General features: G+C 41.8%; 1 protein-coding gene across 1 annotated transcript in view; it reads right to left on the bottom strand.

Annotated features, from left to right (window-relative positions):
• Positions 1 to 2,284: 2,284 nt before the first annotated feature.
• The window catches only part of F8 (coagulation factor VIII), a 106,043-nt gene continuing 84,146 nt past the window's right edge, over positions 2,285 to 24,181 (bottom strand). The window contains exons 20-26 of the mRNA XM_066581028.1: positions 22,846 to 22,917; positions 19,443 to 19,528; positions 16,712 to 16,867; positions 15,778 to 15,922; positions 11,290 to 11,438; positions 4,286 to 4,465; positions 2,285 to 3,142 (exon numbers count right to left, since the gene is read on the bottom strand). Coding sequence (XP_066437125.1) covers positions 2,996 to 3,142; positions 4,286 to 4,465; positions 11,290 to 11,438; positions 15,778 to 15,922; positions 16,712 to 16,867; positions 19,443 to 19,528; positions 22,846 to 22,917 — 935 coding nt within the window. The 3' untranslated portion in view covers positions 2,285 to 2,995. The remainder of the gene's footprint in view (positions 3,143 to 4,285; positions 4,466 to 11,289; positions 11,439 to 15,777; positions 15,923 to 16,711; positions 16,868 to 19,442; positions 19,529 to 22,845; positions 22,918 to 24,181) is intronic.

Genomic DNA, 24,181 nt, shown 5'->3' with positions numbered 1-24,181 from the left:
AGTGCATATAGATGCATAGAAGGCAATGGTCTGCCGACACCCCTGAATTGTTTTTCAGGGAAGGGCTTTACATATAAGCTCTTCCCTGAAAAACAAAAATTTTATTGTAAAAAAAATAAAAATAAAAAACTTACCTATCCGCCTCTGACATGTCCCCATGGGTATAAAGAACACATCTGCCGCATGCGGCAGATGTTTCCTTCATCCCTGCGAGGAAAAATAATTCCCTGCTACTGCACCAGCCACATCTGTGACAGATGCAGCAAAGGAATTCTTTATCCCTGCAGGGAATAAAGAATTCATGAATGGGTGAGTGCTGTCCTTCAATAGCTGAAGCAGCAGTCACCCATTCATGAATTCATGAAGGGGTGAGTGCTGCCTCTGATTGGCTGAGCGCAGGGACCAATCAGAGGCAGCTCTCAGCTGTCATTCATTAGCTGAGAGCTGCCTCTGATTGGCTGAGCATTGTGAATACAACTGAGAGCAGTGCAGGGTGTAGAGCCGGCTGTATGCGGCTGAGCCCCGGCAGCTGAAGATAGGTGAGTATTCTTTTTTTTAAATTTTATTCACAATTTTTTCTTGTTTTTCAGGAAAGGGCTTATATTTAAAGCCCTTCCTTGAAAAACAATTACAGGATGCTGGCAGCTGGATCCCCTACCACAACTGTCATCTGTGACAGCTGTGGTAGGGAGTTATTTATTCCCTGCAGGGATGAAGAATTCCTTTGCCGCATCTGTAACAGATGTGGCAGGTGCAGCAGGGAATTCTTTTTTCTCGAGGGGATGAAGGAAACATCTGCCGCATGCAGCAGATGTGTTCTTTATTTCCGCGGGGACATGGCAGCGGCGGACAGGTAAGTATTTTTTTAATTTTTTTTTTTTTACACTAAAATTCGTTTTTTTTTAGGGAAGAGCTTATATGTAAAGCTCTTCCCTGAAAAACAATTTAGGGGTGCCGGCAGACCATTGTCTTCAATGGAGCCGCCAGCCGGCAGTCACGCATGTTTTTGCACATACATGGGTTCACACTTATGTATGCACCTATGTACGCACAAAAACACGCTCATGTGAAGCCACCCTTAGTCCTAGTATAGAGTCTTGAAAGCTTATGGTGTTATTTCTATAAATCCTAATTAATCGTAAATTACAAATTTACTCATAATATTGTAATACATTGTGTAAAATTTGCAGCATTTTACGTGTGTATGGAATTACATATCCCTGCGTATTGCCACATATGTGTTGGCTTTTGCGTGTATGCTTTTTTACGTAATGCATATTTCACACACTCAAAAATGAATGCAAGCAGATGAATACTCACATAAATCTTTTTTTCTGGAGGGTGGAAGCACACATCCACTGTTCACTGTACATTTGGGATGCCAGCTCATCCCATCCCCTATCCTTGGCATTTCTCTCCTGATAATCAGGATGATTGGTGTTCCAAATCACAGGAAAGTCCTGCATCAGGGCAATGAGTTTTCCTATATCAAAAGACGACATGTTGGGCTTTAGAATATCCCACCAGCAGTGCTTGGATGGTTGTGGTGGTCCCTACACGCTGTCCTGCATGGCCTGCCTACAACTTCCTAGTTTCACTTTTCAACTTTCTTCGTATATCTCCTACAACACTTATAAAAAGCGCTGAAAGTACGCAAAGTTATTGCGTTTGGTACACACCCATAGACAACAATAGGGTTTATGCACGATAAAATAGAACATGCTACGTTCTTTTTTACATGTGTAACAAACGCATTAAATATATGTAGATTGAACATTGAAAAGCAATGCGCTTTCATTACTGCCTATTACCAGCGTGTACGTTGCATGTGTAATAGGCTTCGGAAATACGCTCATGTAAGCTCGGCCTTAGAGGAATATGAAATATGAGCAAGACAGTAGACCGGACATGTTGGACCTTTGTCATCTTCAGCAGAACATTTAGCTATAACAGTTGCACAACATTATTTAACCCTCTTCAATCCAATTTGTATCCTGGTTTTCCTAGGGGGCTTACTCTTTTTCTGCTGTTATACAATGGCGCTGTACGCTGGCTAAAGCCAGTACTGCATGAGGTGACACGTTGGATAGGCTCCGACAGCAGAGAGGCTGGCAATATACAGTAAGAGAACCCGACGGACGTCTTCTAACATCGAAGCTGTACAGCCTTAAATCATAATGTCTTCAGAGGTCAGACAGTGGATTGGAAAGGGTTAATGATGAATACAAAAAAAAGAAGTACGGTACATCAAATTGTTGATGGTTATATTTATTAATAATCTACAAACAGACACTATTAAGAACAAATAAACCAAATATTCAGTTTGAAACATTCTAGTACAAAGTTCCAAAAGTACTGACTGTACGGTGAAGTACCAGTCTATATGACCCTGACCCAATAGTCAGCCACCGCAATAAGCTTCTGACACTGGGATATGATAACTACATGTTGCATCTGACCTACTGCTATATATGCAAACACCATCAGTCTGAAAAGAGCAGGCTCTAGGCTGCTGCAGTGAACTTGGGACTACCAGAGGACTTGCAGTCCACCTCATAATGCTCAGTTTTGTTGAGAACACCTTAGGGAATTATGAGAATTATCAAGGCTGTACCAGGATCACTAAAATTGACTACTTTAGTTTTTTGCCGCAGCCATTCCCATAGAACACCTTTAAAATCTCATGAAACAAATCAAGATATCAAGGACTTTCGTACTGTTTAACATCTACCTTATAACAGGAAAAATGGTAAAAAATATTTATATAACATTTCAGTGTGACCCCAGCCTAAAAACTGCCTTTGTACATTGATACAATTATACATTTACATGCATTAAAAGGTGAAGTATGTTATGCGTTGAACATACTAAGAGAAAGGAAGAGGCTGGCGTGTAATAACACAAGTTTTCTGATGAGTTATGATACAGTGGCTATAAATTACTTATATATTATGATGGAAAATTGTCTCACATTTTAATACTACGTGATAACAAGTTATATATTACATCCTATAACCTCCATCCGCAGAGCAATTCCTCCCTTCCATTTCTCTGGATGCAGTTTTATAAAACGAGTTATAACTGAAGTGTCAAAGGTGACCCACATAGGTGTGTCAGAATTCTTCATATTTGCCTGGAATACCTAAAATAGAAAACATCACTTTATTGAAGATTTCATGTAACAGTGAAGTACAGTAAGTTTAGTTTTAAGATTTTTTCATTAGTTGTATATCATTGATCCATATTATGAGATGTGAGAAATCCAGAGCAGAGGTAACAGGTTGGCTTGGTGTTGACCCCCTAACAGCAATTAACAGACTATAAACTTTCACATTCCTTGTCACTGGACTAATTATTTACTGTTATGGTCATCCCTCCCTGGTATTTATCTAAGTGCTATTAATCACAATGTCTGTACCCTCTTGTCCTGTCTCTAGTATTTATCTAGTGTAAATTAAGTTCACCATGTCTGTGCCCTCCCATGTGATCATGTGTATATGTTTTAAATATGTTATAAATACGTCCTTAGACTTGTTCCATTACGCCTGAGGAAGGACCCTGAGAGGTTCGAAAGCTCACAATAACATCATGTATTTTTGTTAGCCATTAAAAGGTATCATATCTACAAGATTACTTGATTGCTCTTAGTGAGAACAATCACATTTTGCTCTTCTGGGTAACACCGTACCAAATGTTTCGCGTTTTATTGATCCATTGAGACTAACTAGATACAAGAGTGATGTGGGGTGCACAGTAAACTCCAGATACAGTCCAACTATTCTTACATGGTAGATCATTTGTATGAGGAAGCATTGTAAATTTTTATATTGCTGGGGAAATATAGCATTACGCTGCGTTAACCCCTTTCAGTCTAGGAATGCTGTCTGAATCTCCAAAAACTGCATTCAGATGGAACCATACACTTTAACTAGTCAAATGAAGACCAAAGATGCAAGCTTTGGTCTCCATTCTTTTCCGTTTAGTTTTGAGGACAAAATAACATAGTCGACTACACTACTTTGTCCTTCAAAATAATCAGAAAATGTTAACACCTTGTAGACACTTTCCAAAAGCATCTAAAAAATTGAATGTTGTAAAATGGAATCCTAAAATGAATAGTGTGCTTTGGATTATTGCCACAAAATAGTGGGGTAAAGTTAGCCAACCAAGAGATGGCATAAATAAAAGTATATTAACTGTCTATCACAATACACCAAATCTAGGATACAATGGGCCATAGACATGCCATAGAATGTAAGGTGTTTATTAATACGATTTAACATACCTTTTGTTGACCATTTCGTTCACGGAGAAACGACCAGTTTTTACCATCATTACTGAAACTCACAAGGAAGTGAGTGATGTACATAGATGTAAATGATGAGCGCGCACCCTGAATTACTAGACCAGTCACCTTCATCTCATGAGCAAGATCTACTTGAAGCCATTCACCACTTGTGTCTGCCTGGAGTTAGATATACAATATATTACTCATCATTTATAATAAAATCTAACCAGCTATATGTATCAGCCGTATTTTCAGGACAGTTTTTTGCTCTAATATTTGCAGTTCTGCAAATTGGTTATATGAACAACAGGTTTGAAGAACTTAACAGGAAACTTTTGTGCTTCGCATGGCATTGTCTAATTTATAGAGCCCCATAGCAATTATCTGAATTAATTGTTAATCCGGGTATACAGGCAGGTAGGAACTATTAGGGGTTGATCCAGGGAACAGTCAGATTACCATTAGGGAGTCGGGAAGGACTTTTTCCCCCAAAAGGGTTAATTGGCTCCTGCCTCTTGGGCTTTTTTGCCTTCCTCTGGATCAACAACACAGGAGGATAAAAGGCTGGACTAAATGGACATTGTCTGCATTCGGCTTTACATACTATGTATGTTACTATACCAGTTTGACATCTATGTTGGAACCTCCGAGTGGAGGTTCTGCCACAAATCCAGGTCAAACTACTGGAAGAAAAAGTGCTGCATGTGGTGCTGTTTCTTCCATCTAAAAGCCGGGCAGCTGAGCGTAAACCGAGCAGACCCCATTATAGTCAATGGGGTTCTTTCTGTGCTGTTCGGGTCTGTCCTAAGATGGAACCATTCGGGGCAGGGATTCCCCTTTCCTGCTGCCCAAATGGAGCAGGAAAGCAGAATCCCAGGTGATGGTTTAAACCACCCTTAGACTCTCCAACTAGCTGAAAGCAAACTGAACTGTAGCAGGAAATGATAGAATTTCTATACACATCTGCACACTAGGATGGATCTTCTGTATACAGACTGAAGCCAGACAACTAAATAATATTACCATGTTTTACCTCTACAAACAGTAGCAATGTTATAGGTTAATGCCCAGATCCTTAAAAAGGTGGTTTCCAATTTTTTGTAGCGACAATAGAGAGGGAAACCATTACCTAATATCTCTGGGTGTTTGAGGGTGGTGAAGGGGTTAACAATCTATGGTTCTCTGCTTTGACTGCTAACGACTGTAATTACACCCATTTTTTCATTCTGCAGCCCTGAGCACTCCAAGAGTACACAGCACATGGGGGATTCTCATCTATTCGGATATGGGAGGACCTGAAACATTAGGGCAGCAAACTACAGAGGGACTTATAGTAAACAAAGCTACAAGTAATGAAGCAATAGATATGTGATATTACTGAAAACATACCCTTCAAAACTGAGAAAGTTGGGCCCTCAAAAATGATACAGTTAATTATGGAGGATTAATGAAACACTAGATTATTTAATGTCTGTTCTACATTATTAGACGAGGAACTGCAAGATACTGCAGTGAGATACTAAGTGCCATATAACTGCACGGAACTGATATAGGGATGATGCTATACATATAGATGATGGGAACCAAAGAACAACAGAACTTGGTGCTACTCCCAGAGCAGACGTTGCCAAAAACACTTAAGAGGTCAACAGCAGTTTTTGACTAAATAAAATAGGCTATGCATTTCAACCTGCTGCACCAGTCGGGGGGTATCTGTTCTACTAGAAGGACAGTGAGGACTGTGGGGCTGAGGACGAGCAAATACTACTGGTTTTCGTTATTTTAACACATTTGAAGCTATCCTTCAAAAAATATATACTGCAACCGAACAACCCCTTTAAACAGGATTATAAAAGTGACTCCGAATCATCTGCATCATCAGATGCTACCGTACTTCTTTTTTAATGATTTTTATTGGTAGTTTCAATAACATAACATCAGTTTAAATTACGAAGTATAGACTATACATTCTTATACAGCAAATGGTCCGTATATACAGATTTGTTACATAAATTTATCTGTAACCTGTAATGTTCAGATTGTTTTATTAGTAAAGTTGTTAACATTTGAATCAAAAAATAACACTTAACTAGTGTGTGCCGTATTAATAATCATTGAGCCTTAGGGTTTTGGTGGATGGGGGCAAAGGGGAAGAGTCACGTTTTGAAATTGCAGGAGGATAACGGTCAAGCCAAATGTTCCATTTGTTGTTGAAGGCATCTAGTTTTCCACCTTGAATTGGTATCATTTTTTCATATAGACACTTGTTTGAAACTATTAGTATGATATCTTCTATGGAAGATATTCTATTGCTTTTCCAGTTTTGTGCTAATGCAAGACGGGAAGCATTGAGAACATGGCATTTGATAGTTCTTTTCATTTGAGGTGAAGGGGAAAGTGACTTCGAGAGGCGGAACACTGAACCCCACAGTCTAGAAATAAGTGGGCAGCTCAAAAAAATATGGGAAAGCAGCCCGCAGCCTCTTCAACACAGAGGTGGGGTGTCGGTAAAGATGTGTGTCAGTCTGTATGGGGTGTAGTACCAACTTACTAGTAATTTAAAATATTGTTCGTGATAGGATTTAATAGCCCAGTTTATAGCAATTTGTCATTCCCCATTAGGGAACTGGCTCACTAGGTCTCTCTCCAATTTCAGGAAGTGCCCAGTTCTCTCCAGGAACATGTTATCTGAAAGGATTGTATAAGTTTGTGTTGTGTTTTTTTGGAGAGTATTGGTGGGGTTCTGTATCTGGTGCTACCGTACTTCTAATAGCAGGACCAGAATGTATTTTAAGGTCAGGTTGCGAAAGATAATGACGTTGTGTACTTTTACCAGTTTTTGTTATACTAAAATATAATATTAATGAGAGCTCATACTGTACATTAAAGCATATTAAAAGGAAATATTCTACAGTGGCGAGTTATAAAAAGGGTGATTGAAGGCAGTACGCTGAAGCTGGCCATACACTTATGCCTCATGTCCACAGGGAAAATCAGGCCCGCCGCTGACTGTTCATGGAGAATCCGTAGCGGGTCCCTCCTGCCCCGCGGACATGAGGCATAAAAATCAGAATAAACTCACCTGCTCCGGATGATGCGGTTCTTCCTTCCTTAACGGCCGGCTCTTTTTTCTTCGGCCCGGCGGATGTGCTCGGCACGCCGGAGGCGTGCCACGCGCATGCGCCGGGCACATCCACCGGGCCGAAGAAAGAAGATCCGGCCGCGAAGAAAGGAAGAACCGCATCATCCGGAGCAGGTGAGTTTAATTCTGGTACGGGTCTCCGAAGAAAAAAGATCCGGCCGCGACGGAGAGAAGATGAAACCGCGAAGAAGGGAAGATCTGGAGCAGGTGAGTATATTCTGATTTTGGTCTCCCGCGGATCCGGACAGCTTCCATAGGCTTCAATAGAAGCCCGCGGGAGACCTGCACGAAAATGGGGCATGTCCATTTTTTTTTCTGCACACGGATCCGCGCCTGACGGGAAAAATGACATCTGCAGGTATTTAACTACCTGCGGGTGTCCAATGGATCCCTATGGGGCGCGGATCCGCGTGCGGGAGAAACGCTGCGTATTTTAAGCCCGTGGACATGAGACCTTAAGATAGTTGTCAGTTGAATGCTCATTTAGCATCCTTCCAATCCCCACCATTTACATGCCTACTTAGCTGAGCACCCATGTCTTCTGAATGAGGAGAGGGTGACAAGTCATTGTCAAACAGCTTGGGTCATGGCTTCTGTTCCTAAGAATAAAAGGTTTGGGCATGTTGAAGCCAACAACCTGATTCTCCTTCCTTCCGACATCAGATCTACACATTAAATGTTCAAAAATCCCACTAAAATTGGACTTTAGTGCTCATTGAAATAGAAAGATCTAATGCAGCCATTTTAAAGGAACACTGCACTAAGTTTAACACAGTAAAAGCACAGGGCCATATTGGGGCCCAAAGGGCTCATAAGGGGAGGCCCTGCATGACAGGGCTGCTATGGAACAAAAAGAAGGAGCTGAAGGGATTAAAGTATAGTAAGTGTAAGAGCAAAGAGGGAGGGCGCGTGCTTAGTGGGGAAGGTGTTGATTGGTTGAAAGAGGATTGGGGGTAGTTAGGAACGTTCTAAAAAGGGGATGTTTAGGCGGGAGCGCCATATTGGAAAATGAAAGCGGGGGGGCTGCGCAAACTTAGGGTAAGTTGTGCTGGCTGTGGCAGTCCTTGGAGGTGGCTTTTTAGTATCGGGTGGAGGGAGTTTTGGTGGGCCTTACCTGTAAGACTTCCCACCCTGTTGGTTTATAGTGGTTGCGTCGGGTGAGTTGGGGAAGGCCAAGGAAAGGATCCCAGGTGGCCTTGATCAATTTTTGATATTCTAGCCTCCCACTAGGGGGGCCTAGTGGTGTCTCCGAGCCGGGTGTACGGTTGGAGGCAGGGTTCGGTTTTATGTGGAATGCACCAGACCCTTAATTTTGGTTGTGTCTCCAAGTGAAAGTGTTAACATGTAATGTTGTTTTTGTTAAATAAATGTTGTTTTTGTTAAATTAAATGGCTGCTGTGGCCAAAGTATTCAACGAAAAGTTTGGTCTATTATTGAAGGTAATAAGGGAAGGTGGTATGCCTATGGTCTAGCATATCTGGGTCAAGCACAGGACCATATTGGGGCCCAAAGGGCCCATTAGAGGAGGCAGTTAACTGTAAACCCATGAATTACAGACCATATTGAAGAATTGTTGCAATGTGGCTTCTTTACCTATTTCAGTAGAGACAACTGATTTTTCCTATTATGCTGAAGTCTATATCTTAACTTCCATGGCCTCCAATGGCATTATATATATCTAATATGATATGAAAATCAAAGGTATATTCAGCGTTTGGCTAGTCCCCAAGTCTTGTCCAAGACAGCTGCTCTACAGCTTTACACTTGGCCTGAACACAGTCAACTTTATGAGTCATTTATAGGAATATTACAAACAATGTGGTTATTATTCTCTTTCTAAATGCCCAATGAATTAGAGAAAATGTGGGAGCCGTGGCATTTAAAAGACAGAACATATGATTTTCCTTAGTCTTCACTTTACTTGCAGTACAGCACAGCAGTCGCATTGTCTTCCTATGACTTCTGCTTCTAATGACTCGAAAAGCATATTAACCCCCAATAATCACATTAAATTTGGAAAAACCTTCCTGAAAATGTCAGATTTTATTACTGTACATTTTGAACTCATGTCTCATATAAATATATTTGCATACAACTTAGTTGCCTTAAGTGCCTTTTTTTACTGCTTAGAAAGGGTATCGTTTTTCCTTATGGAGAGCACTTAGAAGGTGTGAGAAGACTTATAAGGCCATCCATGCTCCTCTGGGAAATATGCGAATGGGATGATGAAAGTCTAACACTGGCTTGCAGGAATGTTACTTTCCGATAGGTGGCACTGTAGAGATATTGTTCCATCTTCCCTTTTGATCGCTTAGAGACATAAATAATTTTGGCCTTAAAGGGATTCTGTCAGCAAAATAAAAAAATTGTACTCTCCTGCATCCCTGTAAAGTCTAAAATGTGGAAAGAAAAGAGTTAAAAAAAACAAAAGTACTTGCTGTCTGACAGTGGACGGAGCAGTGGCGGAAGCTGGAACTTTGCCAGCTTCTGCCCTGCGATAGAAAGGCTGCCGGAGGGACATCAGGAGAGCAGCAGGTTACTGGTGAACAACCCGGTAAGGCACAGGTGAGTATAATTTTTTTTTGTTTGCTGACAGAACCCCTTTAAGAACCAGCAAAAAGTTTCTCCTTTTGTGTTCCAGCGATCATAACTTTTATTTTTCATCACTGGGGCTGTATGTGATCTTGAATTTTGCGGAACCAGTTCTAGTTTTTATAGGAACCAATTTAAGGTCCAAATAATAAATAAATCTTGGTATTTGTATAGCGCCAACTCATTCCGCAGCGCTTTCAGGTAATTATTATTTATTTATTACCCCCCACCAAGCTGGGTACTCATATTACCGACCTCGGAAGGATGGAAGGCTGAGTCAACCTTGAACCAGCTACCTAAATCAGACAGGGATTGAATTTGCAACCTTCAGATCATAGGTGAGAGCTTTCACTCTGCACCATACGAGGCTCTACATATGGAATAACTTTTTTTTTTGCTGGGGGTTTGTAAGAAAAAAGCTATTTCACCATTTTTGGGGGGGACTTATTTATAAAGCATTCACCATGTGGTATAAATATTATGTTAGTTCTGTTGGTCATTATGATTGCACAATATAAATGCTTTTTATTTTTCTTCTCTTATAAAAAGACTTTCTTTGTGACGCCCAATTCCAAAACCAGAGGTTTTTTTAATCTTCCATTAGCAGAGCTGCATGAGGGCTTTTTTTCATTAGATGACTTGTACTTTTTATTGGTACCATTTTTAGATATTTACGACATTTTAATTATTTTTTATTCCTGTTTTGGGAAAGTGAGATCAACAGCTATCTTGGTGTTTTCTTTTCAGTTTTTTTCTAAAATTACTGTGCCTGATAAATAATGTACTATTTTATAATACGGGTTGTTATGGATGTGGTGATACCAATTATGTGCAGATTTTGTTATTTTTAAGGTTTTCAATAATTAAATCCTTGTGTAAGAGGCTTGTGTAAAAAAACGTAAAACATCGGTAAACACGGGCTACAAAACATCGCAAATGGCGGCTGTATAGAGCATGCCACAATTTTTTTTCTTGCAATGTGGCAGGCTACAAAATGTGAAGGAACCCATTGGAAAGCATGGGCCTCACATACATGTGATGTGTAGCATTGTAGCATCGCGAAAAAATCACACGATTTTGTCATCCCTGTGAAAGCGGCCTTAAAGCTCTGCTTGGCGATTTAAATGTGTTTGTTGTTTCATTTTCAAATATTTCCCTGACATTTTTCTCCCAAAACACATGAAAACAGTAAACTAAAATGAAACTAAAGGTTAAACATATTTGTTTTCTGACTTTAGTCCAGAGCTCCCTAAGAAGTAACACATACCTGTGGTCTCCATGCATTGACGCGACCTTGTTGGTTCAGTCTTGCTAAATTGGGAGCCCATGAAGAAAAGGCAGAATGCGAATAAGAGGAAGCAGATATATGATAAGAAGAAATTGCACCTGACTGCATACCGAGGGGCAGTGAGCAACCTGCAAAATACAGTGAGAACATAAATAGAGAGAATCATTGAATTTTACAGGAATGTCAAATGCTAAAGTGTAGTCATTAGAGATGAGCAAGCATACTCGCCAAGGACAATTGCTCGATCGAGCATTGCCCTTAGCGAGTACCTCCCCGCTCGGCAGAGAAGGTTCCGCTGCCGGCGCGGGTGACATCTGAGTTGCGGCAGTGAGCAGGGGGGAGCGGGGGGGGGGGGTGGGGGGAGAGAGAGATCTCCCCTGCAGCTCCCCGCCTGCCGCCGGCAGACGAATCTTTACTCCTGAGCGGGCAGGTACTCGCTAAGGGCAATGCTCGCTCGAGCAATTGCCCTTAGCGAGTATACTCGCTCATCTCTAGTAGTCATCGCAATGTAATCACTTTAAAACATATGATCAAGTGTTTTAAGGGATTTATTCTGTCAAATAATCTGAGCAGTATATATAGCTTTTAGACTGGCAGTTGACTTTTAGACTGGCAGTAGACAAGGCTTGGACTTGGGGTCCATGTTTGTAAGTGGGTAAGTAACTGGTAAAGGCCTATTTAGACACAACAATTATCGCTCAAAAGCCATCTTTTGAGTGATAATCGTTGTGTCTAAACATGCTGCCATCGTGCACTATTCGTTCATCGGTGATTGCTAGCAAGCTAGAAATCACTGATGGCTCTTATTAGCACCGCACGCTGATTTTCTCAACAGGCGGCGCTGATAGTATTCTTTCAGCTGGTATCCCGCTTGCAGTTCTCAGCGGTAGACCAGCTGAAAGATCCAAGAATAATGCAGCTGTTTGCAAATACAAAACAGCTGCTTTGTTCTCAGAGCTATCACGGCGATATCCCGCTCCACTTGCATTAACTCTTAAGTATCAAATTAGCTACTTAGAGTTATGTAAAGATGATCACTCAAAACTGTCACTCAAACTATCGTTTGAGCAATCATCGTTCTCTGTAAATGGGCCTTAAGTAACGAAGGGTTTGTTCTTACTGGAACCTAGTGAGATTGGGTCTGCATTGCTAGTGAGGTACAACAGGTGGCTAATACTGGAATCTATTCTTTTTGGTATCCTGCATATAGGCCATTAGTGGTTTACAATTTGACGGCCCCTTTAACACAACAAAGCCCATTGTAAAGTCATTTAAAGTGTAAATAAACCACCCCAATAGCACAACACATTGTGATAGCATATCCTGTTAAGAGTAGAGATGAGCGAGCATACTCAATAAGGCAAACTACTCGAGCTAGTAGTGTCTTATTCGAGTACCTGCCCGCTCGTCTCTAAAGATTGGGTGGGGGGCGGGGAGCAGCGGGGAGGAACGGAGGGGAGCTCTCTCTCTCACTCTCCCCCCCCCCCCCCCCCCCGCTCCTCCCTGCTCACTCCTGCAACTCACCGGTCACCTGCACCGGCAGCCGAATCTTTAGAGACGAGCGGGCAGGTACTCGAATAAGGCACTACTCGCTCGAGTAGTTTGCCTTATCGAGTATGCTTGCTCATCTCTAGTTAAGAGTCTAGCTAAAGAGTAACCTGTCTGTAGTTTTACCATGTTACAAGTTACTAGTCAGACCGCGCATATGGAATGTTGTGTATGTATTTGCGCACTAATGTACAAAAACAACATAGAACCTGAGAAGATGTAAAAGCGGATGACTAGAGTAAATAACAATATCCAGAAAGATCATGAAAATCTGGATTATTTTGTTTGGTAAAAAGAACACTCAAGGCCCTTTTACACGAGACCATTATCGCTCTCCTGCGGGGTTTTAAACGATAATCGTCCCATGTAAAAGCATGCAGAAACTGAACGGCTGGACACATCATTTGGTGTAAATAGCAACCAATCAGTACTGAATGTCAGCTGATTACAGTGAATGGAGAGGGGCGGGGGGAGAGTGGGGAGAGAACTCTCCTCCAGCTGCCCCGTCTCCCTGCCGGCCGTGCTGTTAGCGATCCAGCGATACTCGCTCCTGTGCAGTGTGAGCATCACAGGAAGGAGTGTCGGGCATCGTTTGCCCGACACTCCTTATGTGTAAAAGGACCCTTAGAAGTAACCTAGTGATCTATGCATACCAAGGAATGTAACTATGATTAGATGGCATCCACTGCATCTAGAAGAAGGATTTCTACATCATCACAGATTCTTTACTGTAAGAGCAGTGAGATGATGGAGCTCTCTGCCTTATGACGTGGTGATGGTTAATTCACTTAAGTAATTCACGTAGTAAGCCTACTGGATATTGGCTCTTGATCCAGGAAGTTATTCTAATTGCCAGATTTGGAGTCGGAAAGGAATTTTTTTGGTACCGTATTTTCCGGATTATAAGGCGCACCAGATTATAAGGCGCACTTTCTATGAGCGCCTTATAAGCAATCTTGTTTCATATATAAGGCGGACTGGATTATAAGGCGCAGCACATTACCGTTAAATAAACCATTGCTCAGACTGCAAGTCAAAATTTATTACACTTTTTAACAATAACTTGCAACTGGTTCAGCTGTAATTGCAAATCAAAACGTTTACCGTACTTTTTCACTTCATTCCTCCACCAGAAATCCATCAAATCCGTCATCTTCAGTGTCGGAGTTGAACAGTTGGGCGATTTCGGCATCAAGCATGGGGTCCTCCTCTTCATTATCCGAGTCGGTCTCGTTGCTGCTGCTAGGCTCTTCAGTGGTGATTCCAGCCTTCCTGAAAGCTCGGATGACACTGGAGACTGATACATTCTTCCAGGCATCCACGATCCACTGGCACATAGTGGCATAACTCGCACGGCGTTGCCTCCCTGTGTTGGTGAATGTGTGGTCACCTTCTGTCATCCAATGCTCCCATGCAGCTCGCAATTTAACTTTAAATGACCTGTTGATGCTGATATCTAGCGGCTGGAGCTCTTTGGTTAATCCACCAGGGATGACAGCAAGCTCCGAATTAGTTTTCTTCACTTGGGCTTTGACAGTATCGGTCACGTGGGCGCGCATCGAGTCACAGACCAATAGGGATGGGAATTTGTGAAAAAAGCCACCCGGTCTCTTGACGTAGACCTCCCTCAGCCACTCACTCATCTTCTCCTCATCCATCCAGCCCTTTGGGTTAGCCTTAATGATGACACCAGCAGGAAAATTTTCTTTAGGCAAAGTCTTCCTCTTGAAAATTACCATGGGTGGTAGTTTCTGGCCATTAGCCTGACAAGCGAGAACTACAGTGAAAGATGACTTCTCATTTCCTGTGGTACGTATAGATATCGTACTGGTCCCTGTTTTCTCAACAGTACGGTTTACTGGGATATCGAAAGTGAGGGGAACCTCATCCATGTTAATGTGTTCTGGCTGGATATTTTTTTCATTTATCTTGGTTATGCAGTAGGTGCGAAAAATGGCCAGCTTCTCTTCATAATCCTTTGGTAATTGCTGGCACACAGTAGTTCTGGTGCGAATGGAGAGATGACGCCTTTTCATGAAACGAAAGCACCATGAAGGACCTCCTCGAAAGTCCTTGATCTCCATGTCACATACTAAAGCAGTGGCTTTGAGTCGAATAGAGACAGTGGAGACGCTTCTACCTGCGTTTCTCTGTTCCATAACCCACTGTTCTATTTTGTCCTCCAACTGTGGCCACCTTGCTTTGTTTCCTCGGAAACTCATTTTGGTCTTCTTTACTTGGCGGAGGGCATCTTCTTGTTTTCTCCACTTACGCACCATGGATTCATTAATGTTGAATTCTCTTGCAGCTGCCCTATTTCCATGCTCTACTGCATAACTTATAGCTTTAAGCTTGAAACCTGCATCATAAGCATGTCTCTTAACAGGAGGCATTTTTTGGGGTAGTGGGTATAGTTAACGCTAAAGCACAGATATATTGCAAGGATCCTGCGCACAGAGCTGTAAGTATCACTCAGTGTGGCTCCTGACTACGGTGGCCGTAATGCTCAATCCATTTATGGATACTGTAAAAACCCAAGTGAAGAATAAATTCATAGGCGCACGGGGGGGGGGGGGGGGGAGGAGCATGGTGTGTGCTGTGGTATGCCGCCCACGATAGAGGTAAAGGATCCTGTATGAACCCCTTTCTTTACTGTCGGGTTCATATATAAGGCGCACCGGATTATAAGGCGTACTTTCTATTTCTGAGAAATTCTCAGCATTTTATGTGCGCCTTATAGTCCGGAAAATACGGTACTTTCTTAAGTTTATATTTAGTTTCTTTCCACAATTTTAAATTAAGTACTTAATATTTGAAAATGGGTGCCCAAATCTTGCATAAGATTGCATATGTGCGTGATGTGTAGTCATACATAATATAAATAAATATTATAAAAGTTGTCTGTATAGCGTATCTTACTAGTAAGGTCACAACCAAAAAGTTCCATTCGCAGTCCAGCTCTTGTTCCTGTATGTGTTGGGTGGATCCGTAAGAAACGAGCAACAATTGGAGGATCAAAGTAGTTGTCTCGGATCGTAGATCCATCTACATTTCCAAAAAATACCTAAAGAATATCAAAATAACTAGAAACGATTACTTGTACTAGCAAATTACAGTGGAAATAGATTTAAAAATGCCATTATGTAAGAAAATGTTAAAACATTGAATAATAAATATTAAACTCAAAAACCCCTCTTCCCTGCTTCAAATAAAAATCCACATAATTGGTATCGGTGCATCCATAATGACCCAAACTATAAAGTTATCATGTTATTAGGCCTGTATGGTGGACACTGTAAAAAAATATATATCAAATGATCAAAATATCTTATTACCACAAGGTGGCACTAATGAGAGCTATAGCTTGCCCTACAAAAACAGTCTTAAGGCCTCCTGCACACAGGCGAGTCAGACCCTGCATGCGGGATTCTCGCAGCGGAGTTCGACCCAAATCTTGGAGGTGACCTCAGCTTATTGTTCCGCCGTCTTCCTCCTCTGCTGCGAATGTGCCACCAGCGACCTGACACACATACGCAGTACAGAGGATGCCAAGCCGTTGTTTTGGCGAAGGTTGCGGGAGCCGCATCATTCTGCAATGATAATTGCAGAATGGCCGTGGGACGGACAGCTTCCATTGACTTGTCAATGGAAGCCAGCCGTGCGTAATCCGCACAAAATCGCAGCATGCTGCGATTTCTCCCCCGCGAGTGGAAAAATCACAATCGAAAAGCTCACGTGTCATTTACAGCATATGGTAAACTATGTGCAAAAAAGAAAAAAAATGTTTAAAAAAGCCCTATTACGTCTACGTCAACGGAAGAACGGTTATGGCGCTCATCATTTGTGGACATACCATTTGATTACTGCTGGTGTTCCCCTGATATGGACTCCATTTCTGTCCATCCAAGCTGTAGGATACAAGGAACTGGGATATGTATAGAGACATGAGACGTTGCCGGGCACCTTGTGTTTGTATGCTGTGAACCAGCATGGGTGTTAGAAGGTCCACCTAGAAGAGTAGTATTAATCATATCACAGATGAGGAGCGATGGACTGAATAGTACTGGTTATAATAAGAGCAACATTAATTGTGGCATGTAATAACAGATATTCATGTGGTTATAGTGGTATACACAGGATGTCATTAAGGGAGTGCATGTATATACTCTAAATATGAATACACACTCTATACGCACATTCATGTCATACATATATTTTACGCTTTTTTAAGCATTTGTCTGACGGCACAAATGTGGTGTGAATAGAAATGATCTATTCATATTTCTGCATAACAGCCTTATTTGAGCGGATCAGGCTCAGGAATGGTACCATTTTCCCTTAGGGAGAGCACTTAGAAGGTGTGTGATGTGACTTATAGGGCCATCTATGCTCTTCTACAAAATATGCAAATAGGAAGATGGAAAAATACCTCTGCAGCGCCACCTATTGGAAGGCAGCATTCCTGCAAGTCAATGTCAGACTTTTTAAACAAGCCTTTTAGCAATGACTGGGAATTGTAAGCCAAAGTCAGAATAACCATGCACAGACAGCTGTTTCAGGGTAATTACCCCTCATCAGTGTGCAGCAGCTTTCTGGCTTGGCTAGTGAGAAGCCTATAGTCGTGGGTCTGGAAGATATGCTACATTCCTATAGGTGGCACTGCAAATATATTGTTCCATCCTCCATTTGCATATTTCCCATAGTAGCATAGATGGCCTTATAAGTCTCAACACACACCTTATAGTTGCTTTCCTTCCTGACCTACATCTATAGGCCTCTAACTGGCCAAGCTAGAAACTTACTGCTCAGTGAGGAGGGGCAATCACTCTGAAACAGCTGTCTGTGTATGGTTATTCTGACTTTGGCTTACAATTGCCAGTCATTGTTATAAGTCTTGTTTAAAATGTCTAACATTGACTTGCTGGAATGCTGCCAGTAGGTGGCGCTGTAGAGGTATTGTTTCATCTTCCCTTTTGATTGGATCAATAACAAGCAGGAAAGGAGATAAGGGAAAAGGTTGGCAATACAGCAAGAAATAGGGAAGAAATAGAAACAGGTAAAAGTGTTGGAGGAGAAGGTTTTAAATATCTTGGTCTACAACTTTGTCTAAAGTTTTCTCTGGTAGGAGTTAACCCTTTCCAATCCACTGTCTGACGTCTGAAGATATTATGATTTAAGGCTGTACAGATCCGATGTTGGAAGACGTCTGTCGGTGTTCTCTTACTGTATATTGCCAGCATCTCTGCTGTCAGAGCCTATCCAACATGTCACCTCATGCAGTACTGGCTTTAGCCACCAGATAGCGCCGTTGAATAATGGCAGAAAAAGAGTAAGCCCCCTAGGAAAACCAGGATACAAATTGGATTGGAAAGGGTTAATACTGGCAGGATCTCCTTGACGTCAATTGGAAAATAAAAAAGCATGGCTTTTAAGGACAATTGTATTTCTATAACTAATGGCTGAGATTGCTGTTGACAGTTGGAAAACTTTCATCACACATTGTATGATATACTGCTAATTCTACCTCAAGACAAGGCATTGTTTAAAAAAAGGTTTCTCTGAGGCCGTTTTCACGCGGCCGAGAAAATTGCGCAAGATTTGTGTGTTGCAAGATGCAGAAATCTCTCATAAATATGACCCCATTCATGCTAGGTGCACGCGGTGCGATGTGATGTGAGGTTTCCCCATTGAAAACCGCTACCAACTGTGGTGGAGGATGGCTACTTCCCCCAAGTGATGCGAGGCGGTTTTGATATAAAAACGCCCCACATCTGCAGGGAAATCGCATGTTGGTGAGCAATTCCCGGGCCGACATTGCACTTGTCCATGTGAAATTAGCCTTAGGGCTCCTGCACACTTGTGTTTTTCTTGCTCGTTTTTTTCACGCGATATCGCTGCGTTTTTTTCATGCGAATGGCAATGGGACTTTCTAATGTTAAAAACGCATCGCACAAAAATTGCAAAGCACCAAAGGGCTGAGGGCTGGGACCAATCAGAGGCAGCCTATCAGCAGGCGGGGATTTTAAAACCCCGCCTGCTGAATACTACAGAAAGCAGTACTGGTGGACGCGGCTGATCTCCGGCACCTGCAAAAGGGTGAGTATATATTTTTTTATTTTTTACACTTTTTTGGGATGCTTTTTATATTCGAAGCCCTTCCCCGAAAATTAATACAGGGCTTGCCGGCAGCCCATTGCTTTTAATGGAGCCGGCAGTACTGCCGGCTCCATTAAATTCAATGGGCGAACATCGTTCTCTGCCACAGCTGTGGCACAATGCCCGTGTGACTGAGCCCTTAATGTACTTTCTCTAAGGGAATCTTTGTGAGATAAACCCTTTTAAGAAGAAGCCAGCAATGTAATGCATGGAAGGGTTGAGTTTGCCAGAGCATGGCTCATAGAGTAGGATCCCAACTCGGGGTCTGCTCTCTATGAAGTACTGTAAATCATCCCTAATAGAGTATATGGACAGGACCTATCAGGAGTAAATTATATAATATGTCAATGATGTAATATATTGAGTGTGTCTAAAATGTACAAAGGACTATGCAAGTTAACTTATAAGGAGATAGTTCCACCTTTCACCTGTATCCATGCATCCACACTGTCCACGCTCCATGCATTGATAGATCCAGTATTTCTCAATCTGGCGAGCATTGGCATCCAGGAACCTTTGTAAATGGAAAATATATTCAATTTTGATGTGATAATGGAAATTATATTTATTGAACCACATAGCCTCCCAAGCAATCAGTAGTTCCCCATTCATTCACATATGATCTCTCTGAACAGAAGACCAAGGGCTTTAATCTACGGTATTCATTTTTCTGTTACTGTACTCATCCAAAATTGTGTATGTTCTTTCGGAGATACATATCCTATGAAATTTCTTTTGTTGCAGATATAGAATTCATATTCCATGATTTAGCCTGCAAGGTGATTGAAATGATGAATGACAATGATGTTTCTGTTTCCTACATGCAGCGCATGTTCCCCAGTAATACTAAGCAAGTTTTACATTTGGGTACTATTTTTTGGTCATCCCCAAGGCATTATTTAGCAGTAGTTTTAAGTCTCTGCCTATGCTGAGTTCTGGGAATGTTGAGAAGTATTTACTGCAATGTGAGAACAACCACAAGTGACCTCAGCTTTATAGTTCTGCTCTGGTTATGTAGTAGCCCGAAATACCTATATCTGGCCCCTCTTTAATGTCATATCTTCACCGTGGATGCTCTCTGCAAATTGTCTTGTCACTACCATAGTTATGTGTATTGCACAGCTGCAGCATGTAAGAGGTTAATGTCTGTGAATGCCTGGGTTATGTCTGGAAGTGTAACAATTTGTGATGTATTGAGTATGATTGATATATGTGGGTGCAAGGTGAAAAATGAGAGATCTCCTGAGAACCTGAGAAAGAGAGAACCGGCTTGACTAAGTAGGAGAGAGAGGGAGTGAGGTACCTTTAACCCTCATGTGGTGAAGAATGGAAGCAGAAGAGAGGTATCCTGGAGGTCTATTCCCAGGACTCCTACCCTAAGAGAGAGTGAATGTACGGAAGAAGGAGAAATAAGGAGTCCGCGGTGCAGTGTCTAGAATCCTACAGAAGTGAGAGTTCTTGTCCTCCTCCAGAGTGTGTGTGTCCAGAAGCAGAATCCTACATATAACTAGACTGTGGGCCCCGGTGTCATACTGTGTTTTCTTCCTGACCTTTTCAATTGTTTCCTGCACTGGTGTGTGAATTTGTCTACCACTTGTAAGCCCGTGTCAAGATATTTATTGCAAGTAAAGTTCCGGTTGTTTACCGTTCCCAGCAACCAAGTGTTATCAAGTTAACCCGTGCGTGGACTTTATTACTTCCCGTCGGATATGCAAGGAATATGGGCGTCACTCGTGACAAAACTCTACAAGTCCACGTCACAACTTATTCAGGTAACCGCTGCACCAGCGTTGCCTGGAGAGGCCTGTCAGGGCCTTGGCCGAGGGTCACATGCGTCCCTCAGGGGAGGAGTTGGTAGTGCCACCATGACAACCCTAAACAGCTACCCCACCTTCTTCTTATTGGTGTACCTTGCGCCTCGGTCGCTGCAGTAACAGGTCATTATTGCCTTCTGTCGGAGGTATATATTGGGGGTATTTCTTTACTGAGAACTAAAGGGTTCCTTTAAAAAAACATTTTGATTTTCCCTATTAAGCCAAACGAGGGAAATCTTAATTTGTTGTTAAAAATCTCCTAAGCCTTTGTTGCATCCTTCAACCATTTCTGCTAAAACCAGTTCCCGGAGTGACTATTCTGCAAATTTGCAGTTCTTATGACAAAACTCACCTTGTCACCTCCGGACATTGAGGTTATACTCACACATAGTGGAAATGCTGCGGCTTTTCCGCAGTGGAATATTCCACTGCAAAATCTGCAGCATTGACTAGGAATCAGCTGATTTCAGCTTCTACATGTACAACTATACATCCCGAACTAATATGCACAAAAATAATGACATGCTGCATATATTTTCCCGCGAACGAAAGGCACATATGTGAATGAACCCATTAAAATCAATGGGTTCTATTCAGCACATAATGTGTGAACGAGCCCTTAGTCTGTTGCGTGCACTCGGGGAAATTTAGCAATATTGTGGTCCAATTTGTATTGTTTTGTTTTTTTTCTATAATGTTTTTATTAATTGCGAAGTCATGTAAGTTACATTTTAACAATCTTTCATCATGCATGTTATTCATACAGAGTACATTTCAATACAACATAATCTTTGATGCCAGACTATTCGCAATCGTTTTAATATAACCTGGAGGGGGGGGGGGGGGGTAGGGAGAGAAGGGTGGGGGGGAAAACTTGGAGGGAGAGAGGGAAGAGGGTAGGAGGAGTTTGAGTGCGTTCCACTTCTAACCTAAATTTGTATTGTTTTGATACTGTAAAAATGTTGCAATTTGCACAGATTTATCAAAATGGCACACATTGAATAATAAATTTGACATAATTCATTGGACAAGACAGTTTTATTTTCCTTATGTCTCCTGAGCTCTGTGATTGGCTTGTGATGACCCATACAGAGGCAGACTGCAGTCTATAAACAGTACATCCCAGGGAAGACCAGCAGCTGCGGCGCTCGATACAGCGGGGAGCTGGGAGTGGCGAGTATAGGATTTGTTATTTTACACATGGGCAGCCTATTTAAAGGGAACCCTTCATATCCCCACAGGCCCATAGACTAAGCTATGGGGCTTTTAGGAGACGTGACCAGGAACCGGGTGAGAAATCTTTTATATTCACCTGCTCCTGCTATCCAGCGGTGTTTACCTCTGAAGTCAGTGCGAGGTGCAAAAATGCGACTCTTTTCAAAGTTCCATGCATGTGCTCTGCTATGGAAGTATATGAAAGAGCAAGCACATGGGACTCTGTAAAGAGTCAGATTTTCGTGACGTGCGCCGACTTCAGAGGGGGACACAGCTGGAGCACGGGAGCAGGTGACTATAGAAAATACCTCACCCGGCTCCCTGTCCTGTCCCCTAACTTAATCTATGGTGCTGTGAGATGTGACAGGTTCCTTTTAAACACAAATAACTTAGACAATTCCCTTTAAAAATTCTGGAGCATTTTATAACTTCTCTTAGCCACGCCCCCTTTTTGCAGAGAGGGATTTATTCTGCTTGCCATATTTTGAGCCAGGAATGTACTTTTTCCCTAAAATGAGAAAAGTTGGCTTCTGCCTCATAGGGTTTCTTTTTTTTGCCTCCTCTGGATCAACATTGCAAGATAATAAGCTGAACTGGATGGATGTGTCTTTTTTTCCATCTTACATACTACATTACACACTTGTGTATTGGACTTTTTTGTGTGATTTCTGCCAGACTTGTTGGCACATTTACCTTAGTAATTCATTCACAATTTGTAGACAGTGATTTCTGATGCGTCTGTTTTTGAAACAGATGATAGTAATGGGACACAAATAATGATGATATCATCAAAATCTCTTACCATAGTGTCCCGATGCAGAAATCTGAGAGTCTCTAATTTTACCAGTTGATAAACCAAGAGGTTGATGACACCCTGTGGGGAAAACCATCATTACAATGAGTGCAACATACTTTCATCCCAACTCTGAATGACTTATAACACAGCATATATTTAATACTTACTATTGTGGTCCTCAGAATAAAGGAGCTGCAGCACTAATTAAAGAGCCTCTGTTACCTACTTTTAGTTCTACAAGCTAAGCTTATGAGCTAAATGTAGGTGACCAGCTGAGTCTGGGGATGTAAGTGCTATACTTACCTTCCCTGTTGTTCCCCCTGGTGTGAGCATTGGAATCATCAATGGTGAATGCATTGAGCAGCAAGCTAAGTAGTCCGCCCATTATAAAATTAGAAATGGGGAAACTACTCAATGTATTCAGCAACGATTTTCAGCGTTCACACCGGGGGTATGACAGGGAAAGGGAGTATAAAATGTACATCCCCAAACTAAGCGGTTCACCTACTCTTAGCCCATAATCTTAGCTTATAGGGCTAAAAGTAGGTGACGCATTTCCTTTGAGCACTGTGGCTCATTCACAATTTTTCTTGAGACTGGCGAATGTCCCAGATGTCTGACCCCACCCAACAATGTTATGGCATAACCTAGTAAAAGGACATAACATTTTAAGATAGGAATACCCTTCTAGGTTTTTGAGCCAAAGCCAGGAGTGGATTTAGAAGGAATAGGAAATACAAAGGAATGATTACTACTTCTCGTTCCTGACATTTGCACTTCTGGCTTTGACTCAGAACCCTACTTAAGATGCTACCACAAAACCTGCATGCTTTTCCAAAATAGTCATTTGGAAAAGGCCCCAAAATGTAATCTGAAACCAAAAAAAAAAAAAATTAATTGGCCACTCCGGTGATTATTCATTCATGGTGTCGCTATTCCCCCAGTATATATATATTCAGTAAATGAGCTAATGTTACATTGGTTAGTTATTTCTTTCTATCTGAAATTCCCAGCCTCTTTTTCATCAGATGGACATGTGATCTCAGTCCTGACCAGCTTAGATTTACTTGGGGTTATGATGTCTGAGACTAGTCAATTTCTCAGTCTGTGTGATGCTGTTACATGATCATACCACAGAAACTGACTAGAGGGGGACACTGACACTCCTGTCACAGTTACTGTTGATCACACAGCTCCTGTCACACAGTTATAATAGAGGAGATCACAGTTTATCCTGCTGACTGTATAATTATGGTCTGTAGCTTATTTAGTTGGATATAGAAGGTAATAATAATTAAACTGTCCATCTAGCAGGCTAAAATAGTACAATCTCAGTTAATGT

This window comes from Eleutherodactylus coqui, chromosome 10 (assembly GCF_035609145.1).
Source record: "Eleutherodactylus coqui strain aEleCoq1 chromosome 10, aEleCoq1.hap1, whole genome shotgun sequence".
NCBI classification, from domain to species: Eukaryota; Metazoa; Chordata; class Amphibia; order Anura; family Eleutherodactylidae; genus Eleutherodactylus; species Eleutherodactylus coqui.
Note: the sequence above shows the minus strand (reverse complement) of the source record. Positions and strands in the feature narration are given on the sequence as shown.